At 36.7% G+C, this 19,905-nt stretch overlaps 3 protein-coding genes across 3 annotated transcripts; all 3 read left to right on the top strand.

Annotated features, from left to right (window-relative positions):
- Positions 1-6,383: 6,383 nt before the first annotated feature.
- Positions 6,384-8,778, top strand: LOC146331204 (blue-sensitive opsin-like). The gene is made up of 5 exons (XM_084728249.1): positions 6,384-6,788; positions 6,900-7,068; positions 7,158-7,323; positions 7,679-7,918; positions 8,603-8,778. The coding sequence occupies exons 1-5, from the start codon at positions 6,410-6,412 to the stop codon at positions 8,702-8,704; spliced, it is 1,056 nt and encodes a 351-aa protein (XP_084584375.1). The 5' UTR covers positions 6,384-6,409; the 3' UTR covers positions 8,705-8,778.
- A 1,284-nt stretch (positions 8,779-10,062) lies between these two features.
- Positions 10,063-13,988, top strand: LOC146331203 (blue-sensitive opsin-like). The gene is made up of 5 exons (XM_084728239.1): positions 10,063-10,498; positions 10,710-10,878; positions 10,962-11,127; positions 12,031-12,270; positions 13,736-13,988. Exons 1-5 carry the CDS (start codon positions 10,120-10,122, stop codon positions 13,835-13,837), a joined length of 1,056 nt encoding a protein of 351 aa, XP_084584365.1. The 5' UTR covers positions 10,063-10,119; the 3' UTR covers positions 13,838-13,988.
- A 1,083-nt stretch (positions 13,989-15,071) lies between these two features.
- LOC146331202 (blue-sensitive opsin-like) lies at positions 15,072-19,782 on the top strand. Its single transcript, XM_084728206.1, has 5 exons — positions 15,072-15,579; positions 17,004-17,172; positions 17,775-17,940; positions 18,074-18,313; positions 19,543-19,782. The coding sequence occupies exons 1-5, from the start codon at positions 15,201-15,203 to the stop codon at positions 19,648-19,650; spliced, it is 1,062 nt and encodes a 353-aa protein (XP_084584332.1). The 5' UTR covers positions 15,072-15,200; the 3' UTR covers positions 19,651-19,782.
- The last annotated feature ends 123 nt before the right edge of the window (positions 19,783-19,905 follow it).

Below are 19,905 nucleotides of genomic sequence, written 5' to 3'. Positions count from 1 at the left end.
TTCAAGGTGAGCACTAATGCAGCCGCTCAGGTCAAGGCCTGATTGAATGACATCACTTCCTAATGTGTACAACATAAGGCTTCACCTTCACAGCCTCACATTCTAACCCTAACCCTAACAGAACCCAACCTTACCCAATGTATAAGGCAGGCAATTTATCAAAACACAATATTGTGATTAATACTTGGTTTTTCCTTTGCTGTTCAGTAAAAAAAAGAAAAACTATATCATACATATATTGTTTGTATACTGAAAAGTTATTCAAATGAATTCAAAGAAAAATGTTAACTGATTGATTTTCCAGTAGGTTGGAACCAATCTTTCGTGATATGTAGTTCTATTTAATGTACCCCTTTTTAATAAAATACTGTAGAACCACTAGTCAGTCCTTATTTCTCACTTAGGCCTACATAAAATCTGATTAGGTCCAATGAATCTACATTTACTTCAGGTATTTGAATTTTCTACTATGCCACATACAATTTTTGTCCCTTTTTTAGTCTTGAAGCTGGTGGACTGCACCCCAAACTGTGTCCCTAAATCCACCGACTGAATCAGTGTAAAATACTCATCTATCATTGGGTCTCTGGTTGTGACATTAAGTCTTGCCATGAAGCCAGTTGAGAACCTTCACTTATTCCTCTTGGTTGACTGATATAATTTGCAAAAAGTTTAGTTTTGTGACATTGATTAATCAAAGTTAATTTAAAGAGACAGTTCACCACAAAATCAAAAATACATATTTTCCCCCTGGCTTGTAGTTTATCCAGCTAGATTTTTTTTTTTCTGTTATGAGTTGCCAAGTTTTGGAGATATCTACCATAAAGATGTCTTCCTTCTCTCATATATAATGGAACTGAATGGCATTTGGCTTGTGGTGCTCAAAGCCAAACCAGCGTCTCTTTCCAAAAACCATGACCCAGTTGCTCAAAATAATCCACACACCTTGTTGTGAGCAGTTTCATATAGGAACTACTTTCTTTCTGCAGTAGAAACTACCAGAATTACTGTCTTTTCTATGAGACAGTTCCTGTATGAACCTGCCTACAACAAGGTCTGTGGATTATCTTGAGTGACCAGGTCATGATTTCTGGAAAGAGACATTGCTGTTGAGTTGGGATATTTTTTGGTACTTTGAGCACCACAAACCGAGTGCAATCTAGGTCCATTACACTGGAGAGAAAGCAGAAATCTCTTCGGCCAGTATCTCCAAAACTCTGCTACTCACACCAAAACTAGATGGATAAATAGCATAACAGGCCAGAGGACAATATTGTCCTTCCAAGATGAATTAAAGAAAACCAAAAAACTAGGTTGGTGGAAACATGTCAGCATGCTTCTGATGTGCGCTGTAGGTGAGGTATTTATTCTGATGCCGTTGAGACTCATTAGACATGTCACTGTGATTCCAAACACGACCCAAGTTGTTCTGTTTACAGAGAGGAGTGGAGATGTCTGAACTTTCAGAAAAGACAAAGTGCACATTTACTTTTTAACAAAGTGAGCAGTCTATACAGTTTAAACCTGTAACTCCACATTCTGTATTCTGTACAGTGGTGGACAAAGTACTCAACCCCAGTACTTGAGTCAAAGTATAGATACTCCTGGTCAAATATTACTCAACTACAAGTGAAAGTTGCTCAGTCAAAATTTTACTTGAGTTAAAGTACTAGAGTACTTGCTTTTAAAAATACTTAAGTATTCAAATGTATGTGTTTTTAAAAATACTTAAGTATTCAAAAGTACAAATTACAAAGTACATTTTCTAATATCAATACACGCTGTATTGTTTTCATGATGCATTTACAGAAGCTTGTAACTCTGAAACCATCTAATGATGCACTGATGCTTGTAGAACCACTCTGCTACACAAAGTCTATAGAAACACCTATAAAAACTTCAGCATAGAAATACAATCAAAACCAAAAACAGACAGTTATTGTCATTTTCTGATGTAACTGTATTAAAATCACTGCATAACATTAGATTGAAGATAACTGTAAGAAGTTCTCCAAGTCTGTTAAATAACAGATTTCTTAATGTCTTCAGAGGCAGTATATATACATGAATTATGTGGTATTTTTCACCCCGATAAAAACAATCCAACTTTAAAAGCTACCTGGAATAATTAATAATTATAATAACATCTTGAGATTGTTGTCTTTCTCCTGCCGTCACCATTACCACTTTTTGTTTGAATGAAAGAGGCAGAGCTTGCTTGTTCTTGTTACAGAGAGCGCCTGGATGATGTATTTCCACTTTTACATCAATCCCATTTGAGAGGAGCAACTGTGATTGGTTTCCTTTTGTGAGGAACACAGCATGTGACCAACTGCATTTTAGAAAAGAAAAAAACACCAACAGCTGACTTCAAAGCTCAGTCGAAAAGTAACAACAACCTTCCTACAAATGTAGTGGAGTCAAAAGTACAATACTTGTCTTTGAAATGTAGTGGAGTGAAAGTCAGAAGTTTCCAAAAAAACAAAAAACAAATACTCAAGTAAAGTACAGATACTCAAAAAATGTACTTAAGTACAGTACTCAAGTAAATGTACTTCACTACTGTCCACCACTGATTCTGTATTTACATATGTTCACATACTGTACATAGCCATCAACTCCATGAATATCCATTCAGCATCTATTAGCTGCACTTTTATTTGTAATGTTTACAACTGAAACACCTGACTTGTTTATATGGTGTTCATTTATGTTGTTTGTACTTTGTGCGTCATGTATGTTTCTACTGTATATAGACCTTTCCTGGTAGTTATGTCTTTTCTATTCCTGATCGTATTTTTGGTCTGTGAATGAATGCCATATTCATGATCATCATGATTGATTGGATGTGATGTTACACTTTTCATTTGCAGACATTTCAGTCTGGGCCACAAAAAGAAATCTATAATCATATGTTGTAGTCTACAAAAAGTAATGCACTTCATGTGTCTTACACTGAAGCCATTTGGATTTGAATCGAGGACATGAGTGCATTCACCCGGACTGAGCGAGGACAACAGAGTTAAACAGGCCAGTGGAGCTCAGACAAACACCTTGACCTTCCATACTGATCCGAGCTGCCTGTAATGGTTTATACGTGGTAAGAGTCTTAAGAAGCGGCTGGAGAGCTGAACGCAAGAGATCACGATGTAAAGCCTCACAAGTGACATGGATCAAGGCTTATGGCAGCAGGAGGTGGAAGTCTTTTGAGGAGGTGTATGTGGGTTTTCACTCGCCATAAGCATCACAGCAAATCAGTGTGTCAGCCTTTTTTAAAGAACATTTTTTTGAATGTGTGGAAGCTGCACATGCTGTGCTCCTGCTGTTGTGACTATTAGGGAAGAATCTCAGCAGTTTGCACCGCATGAACTCAATGACACAGTGTTTATGATGAAAGAACAAGCTCCATCCTAATGCTCTTGTAAGCCCACTGTTTATAGTCTCCTATGTTAAATACCAATTATCCTAATTGCTTTTGTCCTGTTTGAGATGGCGTCATGTGCAAAGTCCCACCTGCTGAGAGATTTAAACAGTGATGTCCAGTGACACTAAATTTGACAATGTTATCTCAATATTGTTACACACAAGAAAAACTGTGTTAAGAGTTTTCCAAATCAGTATTTTAGTCTGAAAATCTGTTCCTTATATGACTATACTATTGCCTCCACATTTTTATTGTTGTATTAAGAGCTGTATGGGTTTTCCAAATCAACCTTTTATTCTGAAAATCTGTTCCCCATATGATTACAACATTGCCTCTATGTGAGCGTAAGATTTTAATTTTAGTTTGAAGTGTGGTTTAGCCTGAGGGGTTTATATTGCATTAGTAGTCTCAAGGAAATGAGGGTCATTTTTTATACACGATACAGTCTTCCAAGACCTGGGATGGAACTAGGAACATTTAGATTGCTTTTGCTGTCTCAACTCCGCCAATTCAGCTTTCCAGACCCCTTGACCCTGCTCTGGTCATAACATACTACAATAACATACTACTCTTACAACTAATAATACCAAATACAACAGACACACTTAAACATATTAAATTAACCTATTTTTGATACAGTTATTTTTTTATTTGCAGGTCTACTTTTCAACTCTGGAGCTAACTCTGTCACAGCAGAAGATATTTCCCAGACTGCATCTTCTCTGCACCTTCTTCTGCCAGTCCTTTATTAATGTTTTTCAAAATAAAAGGGGCAAATTCCTTGTATATCGGTTGTATTAACTGTTTAGATATTTGGCATATTAACCTTTAGGTAGCACTGGAGAAAACAATCATTGCTGTTCATTATGTTATCTATATTTGTGCAGTAAGATATGTTTGTGTCCAATAAGAACCCCTGTAGAACTGTAGAGGCTTCACAGACTGTTCACAGACTATTCCTCACTTCACGTCATACACTCGTCACCTGAAGTCACCAAACTGAAGTTCAAAGTTTACCTCAAACATTTGAAAAAATCACAGGAATTTAAGTGGAGTAATATTTTCTCATGATCATAATGTAAATATGCAATGAATGAATGTACTGTACAGAGTTCAATCAACTCATTAAATTAAGTGTCTAAAGAAACATAATCAGCACAACAACAACAACAATAATAATAATAATAATGAAAAAACTGTGAACCATGATGAAAGTTAGTATTGAATTCAGTCTCTAACCCCTTACACAATTTAATAAATTCACTGTGAGTAATTTCACATATTATCTTGCAAGAAAATGTCAAAGGAAATCATTTTTTTTATAAATTTGATCGGAGTTTGTGGTTCAACTTAATTTCTTGAGCTTATTGAATATGTTTTCTCAGATACACTTCAAAGCAAAATTGAAAAAAACTCATCATTTCAATGCACCTGCTGTCACTAGATTTTTCAATTTTGAATTTTAATAAAACATTATTTGTTAGTAAACCTTTTTCAAAACATAAAAGTTTGAGTTGGGCTCAAACCCTGAAATCGAAGTTGCCTTGAATTTTGTGTTTTCTCAGCTCTTTCATTTTTACGGTGTACAACTAAATTAATATCAAATTTATTTGACAAGAAAAATATATTTCTTTTTGATCATGACAAATTACCTCAACTTATCTTTTCAAATTCAGTCAATTTAAAATTCTAAGGCAGCCCAGAGACTAACTTTTTATGTTAAGACAAGTTGTTTTTGTTTTTGTTTTTTTAAAAGATAAGACTGCCCTACAGTCTATCTAATTCTGATGTGGAAAAATGGAAGTGCTCTACTTTGTCTTGAGATCTACACTCAACCATTGGGTAATCCTTTCTTGATCCTGATCTGATACGATAATGAAGGTAGAGATCATCCACCGTAATGCTAACAGCAAGCAGGTTACCCAAGGACAGACTCAATGTGATTAGCTGTCGTAATAGCTCTGATGACTGGATTATCTGAATCCAAAACAATGTCCTTCCTTCCAGATCATATCCAGGTGAAACCGCTTGTGCACTGGGAGACCAAACTCAACTCATATGTTTACTTTGCATGTTTGTGACATGTTCATGACATGTTTATGACAGCACATCTAGGATTTGTCTGTGTGTATGTCTTAGTGTGCTGTGTGTCATTGTTTTCAACCTAAAATGTTGATAATGTAACTGTAAATACTGTACACATTATATTTTGGGTTATTTTTATTACTTAATTTATTGTGTAAATTTATGTTTCTTATCTAGCAGTTCAGTACGTATATTATTTATATTTAAGTAGTAATATTTTTTACAGCGTCATTGAGTTACTGTAAATTATTATTTCATTGTCATTTATATTACTTTGTATATTATTTTATTTGTATGTTCATGTGCATTATTTTAAGTGACGTATCCCCTTGGTTAAGTTAATTGGTTCCTACCTGCTCTTGTCTTAGTACGGACAGATATAGGTGACACACTCGGAGAGAGTGCCTCGTGCTAGTGTAGAGGTGTTGCTGTACCCCTAAGTTGGAGTTGTTCTATACTGTCGTGCCGTGTTGGCGGATATTAAATGAGAGAGAAACAAAGACACATTGTAGCCCGCTTATTACCCACAGCCCGGAAGAACTGGAGAACACGAATAACAAGAAAAGAGGGTTACAATAAGATAAAAACAGCGCACAACTGATAACATTGTGAACTCTTGTAGCGAGCTCTAGCTTGTTTTTTAGTGCTCAGTAAATGTCAACATGCTCCTTGTGGTAATCTCATTGATCAAAATTGGAATTCCTCTTGCTGAGTAAATCAAGCAATTAATTAGTCAATCAGTACATTAATTAAATGTTCAGTGAGGGAGACCTATAAAGGCACTGCTAGTCCTCCATATCTGACTGACCTAACAAGTGCACCCGCAGGTGACATTGAACTGACCATCACATTAAAAGCTAAGCTAGATTTTTTTTATTTAAAATTAGCATCCTCGCAAAAATGAAGCACAGCCGTAATATGGAGCTTCCAGAGGATTTCTATATCCCCGTGCCTTTGGATACGGACAACATCACATCTCTCAGCCCCTTCCTGATCCCCCAGGACCATCTAGCAAGCGCAGGCACCTACTATGCAATGGCTGCATTCATGTTTTTTGTATTTACTGTGGGCACTGCCATCAACCTGCTTACAGTCGCATGTACCATCCAATACAAGAAACTTCGATCCCACCTCAACTTCATCCTGGTGAACTTGGCCATAGCGAACCTTCTCGTGTCCTGTGTGGGCTCCTTCACTGCCTGCTGCTCCTTTGCAAACAGATATTTCATCTTTGGACCACTAGCATGCAAGATTGAGGGTTTCATGGCAACACTCGGCGGTAAGACGAACTTTTATACACAGATAGTTAAGTATATACTTGAGTTTTACAAGTGATGTGCTGGAGAAGGATGCTAAAACAGATGTTTAATTCTACTTTCTATCATTTCAGGTATGGTCAGCCTGTGGTCTCTAGCCGTGGTAGCTTTTGAAAGATGGCTGGTTATCTGCAAACCACTTGGTAACTTTGTCTTCAAGCCTGACCATGCTATGGCTTGCTGTGTATTCACCTGGGTGTTTGCACTGATCGCCTCTGCTCCTCCACTGTTCGGATGGAGCAGGTCAGCATTGCTCTCACATTGTTACATTTGCACCGATTGTACTGCTCAGCTGCTGTGTACACTCAATGCTCTTGTGTCGATCTCTTCAGGTATATTCCAGAAGGCCTGCAGTGCTCCTGTGGTCCAGATTGGTACACCACCAACAACAAATACAACAACGAATCCTACGTGATGTTCCTTTTCTGCTTCTGTTTTGCTGTTCCCTTTGCCACCATTGTCTTCTGCTACGCTCAGCTGCTCATCACACTGAAAATGGTGAGGCAATGTCTGTCAAAGACAGAATTAGACTATTTTTGTCAATCAGAATGGTCAGTATTGTCTTAACATTGTTACAAAATAAAAAACAAGATTTTTATAATCATTACAATAGTTATATGAACTAAGAGTTTTCCACAGCAAGCTCTTATTTTAAAAATCTGCTCCCTACATGATTATTGCATAGCCTGTCTATAGACTGTGTAATGCTGCTTTAACAAAGTTAAACTGGAGGGATGGTTGATAATATGTACTGAACAGATGGCATAGATAAAACCCATGTGAAGTAACTGTTCGGTGCATGGACAGCTAACACAGAAGTCATGAGACTCAACCCACTTCTCTCTCTCAACAGGCAGCGAAGGCCCAAGCCGAATCTGCCTCCACCCAGAAGGCCGAGAGGGAGGTGACCAGGATGGTGGTGGTCATGGTGCTGGGCTTCCTGGTGTGCTGGATGCCTTACACCTCCTTTGCTCTTTGGGTAGTCAACAATCGCGGGCAGCCTTTCGATCTAAGATTTGCTTCGATACCGTCCATCTTTTCTAAGGCCTCTGCAGTCTACAACCCAGTTATCTATGTTCTCCTCAACAAACAGGTCAGCTGGATGTCCTGTAAAACATATTACTGTTAAGGGCAGGCATCTGTATTACTGATACACAAAAAGACCATTTAAAAGGACTGTTCACTAAAAAAAGGTTGAAGAAGGCAACTTGATAGATTTTTGAGTTTTGATTCAAAGTCAAACTCTCAAGTTTTGAAATAAACGAAACAAAATTGTATAACTAATATCTTTTGTTGCTTTTCTTGAAACCCCCCCAGAATTTTCAAAAATTGATCACAGTGAGCCGTGAACCTGATTTGTGATTGTTTGGGTGCTTGAAAATTAAATGCTTGCAACTGAAAATCATTCACTTTTGCTTCGATGAGTTTACTCAACAATTTTTGAAATATATTTTTTGTGGGGTTTCTAAAACTCAATGATTCATTTTCATCTAAAGAAGAAAACAAAATTATCAAGTCAAAATTACATTATGAGTTGGTGAAACTTTTTCAAAACTTAAGTCGAGTCACCAACCCAAAACTTAAGCATGTGAGTTTGGCTAAGTTCCCTTGAGTTCTCTCAACTTTTAAATTTTTACAGTGTATAAAGAAAACAGTTCATACATTAAGACTGCTCACAACAAGGTCTGTGGATTATCTTGAGTCACAGGGTCTTGATTTCTGTAAATCAAAAAGTAGAGGTGTATTTTAAATGTGTTTTTCCTTTGTTGTATTTCAGTTCCGCTCATGCATGATGAAGATGCTGGGGATGGGCAGCGGTGAGGATGAAGAGTCGTCGACGCAGTCAGTGACCGAAGTCTCCAAAGTTGGGCCTGCTTAAGACCACACATCAAGACCTCTCTGCCACTAATGATATGTGAATTGTAAGCAAGAGTAAATATACCTGTGTTTTGTCATATGAAATATATATATATATACAATGTTGCATTTCAAAATATAAAGGAATAAATAATCTGCAAAGTAAAAAAAAAAAAAAATACAAACATGCAAATGGAGTCTGTATGTTGTTGATACAAGAAAACAGCACATTCTCAGATTGGGATTGTGTACAGTTTGTTTATGTTATTTTTTAAAAAATACACAGGTGACTGATAATTAATGTACTGTGAATATGTACACATGTTTTGCACAATCAATTGCATAGATATCGTGTGTTGTTCCTACAGGGAATGATTAACAAGTTTTTGCACAGCAAGTATAAAAAAAAATAAAAAGTAGAAATCATTTCAAATCAATGTGTTCACCATATCAGATTAATATTGCTGTTTTTAAGTTCATCCTCTGGCCTCTGCTTTATCTTTCATCCGCCTCCTCTCACATACTGACATATAATATCCTTCCTTGCACTGGGGTTGTTGGAATGAAAGGGTTATTGTACAATGACACCATGTTCTCAGCGTCTTATGCACCCTTTAAGCTCAAGGAGGGGAGGCAAAATGCCAAAAAGGTAACACAAAGCTTGAGTTAAAACCACTGGAGTGGATTACGGAGGGCTACAGTGCAGGAGATTACCAGAGTTAATGTTATTGGAAACCAGATTAGCAGAGAAAGACCTGCTGCATTCTTCCTTAAGAAAGTGGGATTAACCTGTTTATCCTAGTTTGATGTTAAGGACGACTGTCCATGTGTATCTACACAGGAGTACATGTACATGCATCCTTGTATGTGTTTCTCCAGCTATCTATAGGTAATGATTGTTATCATAAGCCCAATATGATTAGGCTCTACCTTACTATGATCTTTCTTACAAAAAACACAACCTCTTACAAAGGTCTTTTTTAACTCTTAAGCAGCAATAAGTATCAGTGCAACACTTTCCAACTATTAATACATGTAAGTGTGTGTATTTTTCCATGACAATAACATTTAATATTATATTTGTTGCATGCTGCAACTGGTTTATTTTCATGAACATCTGGTAGAAGCTGTCCTTAACTCTATACACAAGATGTAAGGCCAACATCTTTGGCAGCTTCCCAGAAAAGGAAATTACTTAATGACTGATTCCAATTAATGCAGCCTACTATGATTCAATCAATTACAGACTCAGTTCACCTTGTAAAAAAGGATCAAGGGAATCTTGATGAGCTTTATAAACGTTGTCCCACCATGATAGACTGACATTAGGACCGTTAGGGACGCAGGCTTTCATGTCTGCCTGATAAAGGATAAAGTTAAGCTAAGCAAGGAGAAAAACTTGAGGTATTTTGTGATCAGTATTCAAATAAAGATCAAATGAGATCAAATCGTGCCATGGAGCTGCCAGAGGACTTCTGGATTCCCGTCGCTCTGGACACCAACAATATCACGTCATTCAGTCCCTTCCTGGTTCCTCAGGACCACTTGGGGGGCACAGGTATCTTCTACTCCATGGCAGCGTTCATGTTCTTCTTGTTCGTGGTCGGCACATGCATCAACACCCTCACCATCGCTTGCACCATCCAGTACAAGAAGCTCCGGTCCCACCTTAACTACATCCTGGTGAACTTGGCCATAGCGAACCTTCTTGTGTCCTGTGTGGGCTCCTTTGCTGCCTGCTGCTCCTTTGGGAACAGATATTTCATCTTTGGACCACTAGGATGCAAGATTGAGGGTTTTATGGCAACACTTGGTGGTAAGACGAACTTTGAGACGCAAATAGTTCAGTAAATACTTGAGTTTCACAAGTGATTCTGGAGAAAAATATTTTATTGTTGAGGCCTGGGTCGAGTCACCAACCCAAAACCTGGACATGAGACTCAACAATCAGCTATCTTTCTCCTGGATCACTTATAGCAGCTTTAAGGAACTAAATTGATGTTTAATTCTACTTTCTGCCATTTCAGGTATGGTCAGCCTGTGGTCTCTAGCTGTGATAGCTTTTGAAAGATGGCTGGTTATCTGCAAACCACTTGGTAACTTTGTCTTCAAGCCTGACCATGCTATGGCTTGCTGTGTAGTCACCTGGGTGTTTGCACTGATTGCTGCAGCTCCTCCACTGTTCGGATGGAGCAGGTAAGTCAACAGAAACCAACCTACACACTGAAAACCATCTCACAACTAGGACAGTTTGCTGACCCTTGTGTCGATCTCTTCAGGTATATTCCAGAAGGCCTGCAGTGCTCCTGTGGTCCAGATTGGTACACCACCAACAACAAATACAACAACGAATCCTACGTGATGTTCCTTTTCTGCTTCTGTTTTGCTGTTCCCTTTGCCACCATTGTCTTCTGCTACGGTCAGCTGCTCATCACACTGAAAATGGTGAGAATTAAAAAATCCACCTTACATCAAACAATATAACTCTTAAATTTAGTTAGTTTGATTTACTGAAAAACATTCTGCAAAGTCATAATTTGACATTACTTAAAAGGAGTTCTCAAGATGGAGTAACATTTATATCTGAATGCACAAAATCTTATCAAAGCCAAAGTTTATCAGTGCAAATCTATAATCAAAAAACTGATTTTTAAGTCCCCCTCCAGTCAAAAATATTTTTTCCCTCTTGTTCCACCAAGTTGGATGTTTGCTCTTCACTGTGCAGAATGATGTATGTGCAGAGTTTGACACTAGAAGCATGTTTTCACATTCACCTGCTAAAGGTGGAAAGTTTCTCAGGAAAACTTTAACAAAATTTGCATATTCATAGATTCTGGAATTTTCAATGAGGTACAAAAAAAGTTTTGCCTACCTATAATCTTCAGCTGAGATAATTAACTTTTCTTGTTTGGATAAATAAGGTTAGAATCTTAGAATCTTTGAGTTTTAGAAACTCAAAAAAGTGTATTTCATTGTTTTTTGATTTTTCTGAAAGCTCAGAGATACAAGTTTATCTGAAGAAGAAAATCATCTCAACAAAAGATTAGTAGTTGGTAATAGTTTTTCAAAGCTGAACCTAAAATTTGAATTTCTCTTTTTTTTTTTTTTTTTTTTTTTTTTTTGTAGTGTTATGTCTTAATGAATGTCTGGAGATGACCTTTAACTGTTTTTTAGAGTCAGTATGTATCCATATAAAATTCCTTGTGATGCTGTACCATCAATAAACACGTGGCTCTGACAGGCATATAGTTAAGATATCTATGATCGAAATACAAACTGAACTAATGTATCAGGAAATACTTTTGTAGACAATTTTTTTTACGCAATCTCACCTCTCTTCCTCAACAGGCAGCGAAAGCCCAGGCTGAGTCTGCCTCCACCCAGAAGGCCGAGAGGGAGGTGACCAGGATGGTGGTGGTCATGGTGCTGGGTTTCCTGGTGTGCTGGATGCCTTACGCCTCTTTCGCTGTTTGGGTTGTGAATAACCGTGGGCAACCCTTCGACCTGAGACTAGCGACCATACCGTCCTGCTTCTCAAAGGCCTCTACAGTCTACAACCCCGTTATCTATGTTGTCTTCAACAAACAGGTCTGTTAAATGTTATGATGTGACTAATCTGAAAAGGGATGAACTTTTTATTTTCTTGCTAAGAGGTGTGAGGGACAACTGAGGAAAGAAGCTGATATGGGAAACAACCTTTTGTAGCCTTACCTCACTGGCTTAAAACAGACCCTTCATTCAACCTTTATTTCAGATTCTTAGAGAAAATATTGAGGGCCACCGCCATTTACAATAATGCTATGATTACATCATATCAAATACAAATACGCAAAATCTGTAAGCAGAATCAGTCCTAATGGTTTCCATGGGAAATACAACCGTACAACTCAAACAAAATCTTTTAAAACAATTACAGGCAGGTACCGGACACTTATTCAGTACATTCCTAAACTGTCCAAGAGATATAAGAGTATTCTGTTTTAGGTCTGACTACAAGAGACTCTACATTTTTGTATCTTATATGTCTAAGACAGACAGCTTAGTCTGAAGTGCATGTTGTATGATAGATAATCTTAAAGTTTCCTTAACTTTGCTTTTAGCAGACCAGGCAGTAACTTGGAAAATGACTTGATGTTCAGAAACTTTGAGTCAATGCTGTATTGTATTCATCTGAGTATACCTTATTACTGCAACATCTTTATATAAAAATGTAAAGACTTCATAGCACTACGATGTAAATTAAAGATGTGACGAGTAGAAATATTTAGATAACAATAAGTATTTATTTGTATATAACAGTCCTGCTGAGAACTGGTGCAATTTGTGTTATTTTCCATAGCGCCTTTTTTGATACAAGCGCTAGGGGGGGCGTCAAAGTAAACTTTAAAGTTGCACACCCAGCATCGCCATGTCTCCAAGAAAATATGTTTATGTAAAATGATTTGCAACCGCAAATACGTTTTGAGGGAAATGTAATGCTGACTGGAATATGTTTTGTCTCAACATAATGAAGAAATGTTGTTAATTAATGTATATGGCAAGCTACAAAAATGTTGATACTGAACATATCAGTAAATGTTCAGAAAATATTTTATCTATTTTCTGCCAAAATAGGCAATCTTGCAATACAACATCCAGTCATAGTGACTATAAAATTATTCAGAAGTCAGCAGTGACTTCAGAAATTAGATTTGTTCAATATTTAATAGAAAGGACGATCTTTCCCTAAGTTTAATCAAAGTGCTTTAATTGCCAAAACCTACTCCATATCACAATATTTCCTCAACTTAACCAAAGTGCTTTTGCTGCAGGAGTCTGGACTCGAACTCTGGACTGTGGTGTTAAAGTCCTGCACTTTGCAAGCCTACAATCCGCCCCAGTCACCTCCTTGCAATGCCTGTTATATAAATGTGTTGTTTCAAAGAAATATCATCTGTGAACACAGGAATACGGTGCTGGATGGCAGACTTTTTGTTGTTTTGTTTGTTGAGATGATTGACCGTTCTTCAGACTCATTGTGAACTTCAACAAACTGTTTTTTTTTCCCTTTCAGTTCCGTTCATGCATGATGCAGATGCTCGGGATGGGTTCAGGTGAGGATGATTCCTCATCGACGCAGTCGGTGACCGAAGTCTCCAAAGTTGGACCTGCTTAGACTGAACATAAAAACTGTTGACTTCTCTGCCATTGATTGTGACTTGTAAATAATAAGAGAATGTATATGAAAAATCTATCTGCAATGTTGCAACTTAGGTAAGAAATCCTAAAGAATGTGCAAAGTGAAAAATAAAAAAATTAAAACCATGTACAAGGTGTCTGTATGCTGTTTATCCAGAGAAACAATCCACTTATTACTAATCTCTTCTCACTAGCTTAATGTTAATACACAAGTTTATTTATTCAAGTTAATTCATCTTGAAATACATTATATAGATTTTTTTTCATAACAGTTCAGAACTTAAATACATGCGCTCTTCTAACTTGAAGCCTTTTGACTTGAAATGAGTTGAATGAATGTTTGTAGACAGTTCAATCAACTCATTACATCTAGTCTTTGTAGAAACATGATCAGCATATTCACGGGCCATATTCTCTAAATGTGGAAAACACAGCCAAGAGGAGGTGCAGAAATCTACTTCTCTCCCAGAACACCTGATTTACAATATGCTGAAAGGTTTTTATTAAATTATTTCTCAATCATACCAAAACAGTGTTGCCTACTGTAGTTTTAAGGCAGCCTGAACATGAACTTTTTAAGTGAAAAAAAGTTTTTTTTTATTTTATTTTTTTTTACTTTTTTTCTGCTTTGTACAAAAATCTGATGATTTGTTGCCTTCAAATTCAGTCAACTTAAAAATTTAAAGCAACCTGGACACTAACTTTTTTTTTAAGTTAAAACAAGTAGTCTATTTTTACAATAACTTTGCCTTTCTATCCTCATGTTGGGCAGTTTTTTGTGTCATATTCGTCCAACTTTCAAATGTACTAATCCTCTCCGAAAACACTAATGAAAAAGGGATGCTACTTCCTTGAAAATGTCAAAATCCTGAGGTAAACCAATAATGCATGCGACTTTCCTCATGAACACCACTGATGATCAGATTATGTGGCTCACAAAGTGTCTTACATTGGGATTTAATGAGATGGACTTTGCCAGGTCTGGTACTTAACTCTGTATTAGCTCAAAGGTGGTGCATGTGTGTACGGGAGTGTGTGATGTGCGTACATGTACACACATATGTGTTGTCTATCAGATCGTGCATGGTTTGTGTGTGTTGTGTGAACAAAAGCTTTACTGTAAATCCTCTCCATGAGCCAATTAAGTTGATATACAAAGTTCCTATAAATGCGGCTTTGACCCCATCAGAGACAGACAGACCTACCTCTATTAGAAGACAAGACAAGTGCATCAGTATTATTTGAAATTATAAATCAGTTGTTGTCGTTGTACTACAATACCATTTTAACATCCTTTTGAAACCTGTTTGAATTTTTATTTTGACGCAGAACTAGACAAAATGAGGGGAATTCGTGAGCAGGAGCTCCCAGAGGACTTCTGGATCCCTATCCCTCTGGACACCAACAACATCACTGCCCTCAGCCCGTACCTGGTTCCCCAGGATCACTTAGGGAGCCTTGGCATCTTTTATTCTATGTCAGCATTTATGTTCTTCCTATTTGTAGCCGGTACAGCCATTAATACCATCACTATCGCATGTACTGTTCAATACAAGAAGCTGCGGTCTCATCTCAACTACATCCTGGTGAACTTGGCTGTGGCGAACCTCCTCGTGTCCTCTGTGGGCTCCTTCACCTGCTTCTACTGCTTCGCCTTCAGATACATGATTCTGGGTCCACTGGGCTGCAAGATTGAAGGCTTCACTGCAACTGTTGGTGGTAAGGAGTTAAACGAATGGCATTAATTGTACTGAGGAAAAAAAACTTGCAGTATAGGGATGTGACAATGCCAAAAACTCAAGGCACAATAATACCCTGATAAAAAGTCAGTGATATTATCATAATATTAAAAAACAGAAAAATGATGTCTGTTGTCAAATTAATAATTCATCTGATGTGTGAAGCAATTTCTGTTTAAATTCATCTCTCCTTTTTTTTTTTACTTAAAGTGCTTCTGCTTTCCATTCTTATTAAAAAATAAACATAGCCAGCCATGACCTAAGCATGTGCAAAAAACTGTCTTTGGTAATCAATATTTGTACAATTTCAAAGCAAAAACAACAGCAGTCCTTTTATAAAATAGAATAAAAGTAATTAACCATGTAATATCTTGTTAGATATTGCACAATCCGGTGCAATATTGTGAATTTGATATATTGCTACATCACTATTATATTGCCATAAATTAGACGTCTATACAGGAGGGTCTGCATACATCTATGGTAAATGTGTTCAGACCCGCTTGTACTTACATCTAATATACCATAAAGGAAGATATTTTTACATGTATAATATTATTTTTGTTGTGATGCACACAATATTTGCCATTGGTTATTGTTTGTAAAGCACGGTTAAATTAACACTGCAGGCTTACTCTGAACCCCACTGTACTGATTTTAATGTCAGACGAAACAGGTTCAAATTGTCACGTCTTCCCATGACAGATAACTACTGAAATGCTATTGTTCTTGTATGAAAATATGAGAAAACAAGCCTTAACATTTTATTTAATTTTAATAGCAACATTCCTTGAGAAATTATATTTTTCCTCAGATTTTTTTTTTAAATCATTAGTACCAAAGCAACACTTTGTAACTTAAGTGTCTCCTGCATGAAAACCATCTTAGCTTGTGCTAAACACATATTTATTTTATTTAACAACTTTACTATGAGCTTCCTGCTTAAGAAATGAAATATTCACGTTTTTCATCAGATGTCAAAGCAGGCTCTGCTAAATCTCTGACCTTTTAGCATCTTATGAAGGTATGAAGTGCAACCTGAAATACGGACAGCAGAAGGCCGCCCAGCAGATCCTGGTTCTGCTCGAGTGTTTCTCATCAGATCCTTATGGTTTCAACTGCCCAATAACACTTTCAAACTGCTTTTCATGCAAGTACAGTCTATTCATGCTGTCACTGGCAATGCAAGTGCAAAATACATCATTAAAGACTCTGCAGATAATTTTAGATAAATGCCAAACAAGCAACTGCAGCTGAAGTCTGACTGAGTGGACTGTATTATATTTCTAATAATACTTGTAAGCTGATATTAAGCAAAACAAGTGACTATTACAACCTCAATAATGTTTTATCTATTCATCAGTAATCAGCACAAGTACTTTCTTCTTTCGTGTCTCGTTGCAGGTATGGTGAGCCTGTGGTCTCTTGCTGTGGTTGCATTTGAGCGGTGGCTCGTTGTCTGCAAGCCACTTGGGAACTTTGCCTTCAAGCCTCACCATGCTATAGCCTGCTGCGCTTTGACTTGGGTCTTTGCTTTGATGGCTGCAGTTCCTCCCCTGGTTGGATGGAGCAGGTCAGTATATAGAGACCAAACGCAGAATGGTTTTTAGGATTTTATTTGGATCCCCATGAGCTGATGTAGAGCATCAGCTACTCCTCTTGGGGTCCACACAAAACATAAAACGTGACAAATGTTAAGACACTTACAGACAAAACAGCCACAATATTGAAATAAGAAAGTATGACGAACAGCATTCTTTCTTGCAACAAATTACTATATTCTTACTCAGATACACTCATATATAAATATTATTATTATTTTCAAACATATTACTTATTCATATATACTTATACATAATATACATAGGAATTGTTAGATATGTTGATATAATCTTATTCATAAACACCTCACACAAAGTGAAATCTTACAAACATATTCATGTATATATTAATAATTGTCTTTATTTCTGTCTATATTGTATACATATATACCTACAAAGTTGGTATGGTAGTACAATTATTCTCCAATTATATTCTTAGAAAACTACAACATTTGAGATGAGTCTCTCTGCAACCAACTTCTTTATTCTGCAATCTCCAAATACACATATAATCACCACACAGGCATCTACATTACATACATGTGCAGGACTGATTTACTGTCTGTCTCTGCAGGTATATCCCAGAGGGAATGCAGTGCTCCTGTGGACCAGACTGGTACACAACTAACAACAAGTTTAACAACGAGTCCTATGTTTTGTTCCTCTTCTGTTTCTGCTTTTCTGTCCCTTTCTGTACCATTGTTTTCTGCTACTCGCAGCTGCTTCTCATACTGAAATCGGTAAGCGACACTATAAAAATCAAACAGGAACTCAGAGGAATCAACTAATCTTTTCCCATTAACCTAGTGTAAAACAAGTTTAATTTACTCAAGTTAATCAAACTTAAAATGTCTACTACTTCTCCACCGACAGGCAGCGAAGGCCCAGGCTGAGTCTGCCTCCACCCAGAAGGCAGAGAGGGAGGTGACCAGGATGGTGGTGGTCATGGTGCTGGGTTTCCTGGTGTGCTGGATGCCTTACGCCTCCTTCGCTCTTTGGATTGTCAACAATCGTGGGCAACCGTTTGACCTGAGACTGGCGACCATACCGTCCTGTCTGTCTAAAGCCTCCACAGTCTACAACCCCGTCATCTACATCCTCCTCAACAAACAGGTGGGCTCATTCACTCTGATTCAGAAGCTATTTCAACTTATTGTTTTTCACTCAACTCAGCTGAAGTCGTGTTGTGTTTTAACACAGAGACAAAAAAGCATTAAGACATTTTATCTGAAATGTATCACTGACCAGTAGTGCCCTCTAATGGCGGCTTATAAAACACAAAGCTTGCTCCATCCTCATCCTCAGAGGGAAAACCTGATACACAAATTTAAAAAAATTGAAAGATTTTTAATTATTTATTGATGTAAATTACATAGACAAAGAAACCATGAGCATAATTCGACCTGGGTAATAAAACAAAAGTGACATATATCTGTAATAGTCACTTCATTGATTGCAATGAGAAAATTGTTCAATAGAATATTCAATGGATTCACTTAAATGCGTTAAATGATGAAATGAAAAAATACACAACAAATGCCTATATCATGCCTTTTTTAAAATTTATTTATTTGTGTCAGTTTTTCACTGCTGTGTTGATATTACAACTACAACCTGTGTGCTTTGATAAATAAAGTGACTAAATTCAAAGTTAGGTGGTTCTATTCAAACATGTGGTAAAAAGTGGTCAAATTTTAAATATAGTGGTTAACATAAAATAAGGTGTTAAATATAGATGTTAATATTTGTAAGATGATGTAAGATGTTAAATATAGTAGTTAAATTCAAAATAAAGTGGATATATTTAAAGTAAAGTGGTCAAATTTAAAATAAAGTGGTTAAATGCAAAATAAGATGGTTAAATTTAAAGTAAGATGTTAAATATAGTAGTTAAATTCAAAATAAAGTGGTTATATTTAAAGTAAAGTGGTCAAATTTAAAATAAAGTGGTTAAACGCAAAATAAGGTGGTTAAATTTAAAGTAAGATGTTAAATGTAGTAGTTAATTTCAAAATAAAGTGGTTATATTTAAAGTAAAGTGGTCAAATTTAAAATAAAGTGGTTACACAAAAAATAAAGTGGTTAAATTCATAGTAAGTGGTTAAATAAAAAATATATTTAATTTTTTTTTTTTCTCCTTGCCTCCTTGTCTTTATTATCAATAATTATTGGTATTAACTGACATGAAACTGAATGAAATTTTTTCTTGATACATTTTCCAGCTGTATCACCATATATTGTTACGTTACACATAACAAGAGAATGTCCTGCAGAGTTACATACAATACTGCAAAGACTTTTCCCTCAGCTACAAATGTGTTCATGTTGTTTTCACCTTTCAGTTCCGCTCATGTATAAGGAAGATGCTGGGGATGGGTGAAGGCGATGATGACGAGTCATCCACAAGTCAGTCTTCAGTCACTGAAGTCTCTAAAGTCGGACCTTCTTAAGTTGTTCAAGCTTAATTTTAATGACTTACATATTGTAAATAGCACTGAATGGACACATGATATGATAAATGGGATTATATTATTCTGACAGATATACTTAGATGCACAGAAAAATGTACAAAAAAAAAGAAATAAATTTCTGATGCCAGTGATTATTTGTGTCTTTACCAGGCTTTTCATTTAAATGGACATGACAGTACCTCTGTCTCTGTCCTAAACTCTTTATTACAAGAAACAAAGATGTCTGACTCAGGT

This window comes from Lutjanus erythropterus, chromosome 2, assembly GCF_056507025.1.
Source record: "Lutjanus erythropterus isolate fLutEry1 chromosome 2, fLutEry1.hap2, whole genome shotgun sequence".
NCBI classification, from domain to species: domain Eukaryota; kingdom Metazoa; phylum Chordata; class Actinopteri; order Lutjaniformes; family Lutjanidae; genus Lutjanus; species Lutjanus erythropterus.
The sequence above is the reverse complement of the archived record's forward strand: the minus strand, read 5'-3'. Positions and strand labels throughout refer to the sequence as shown.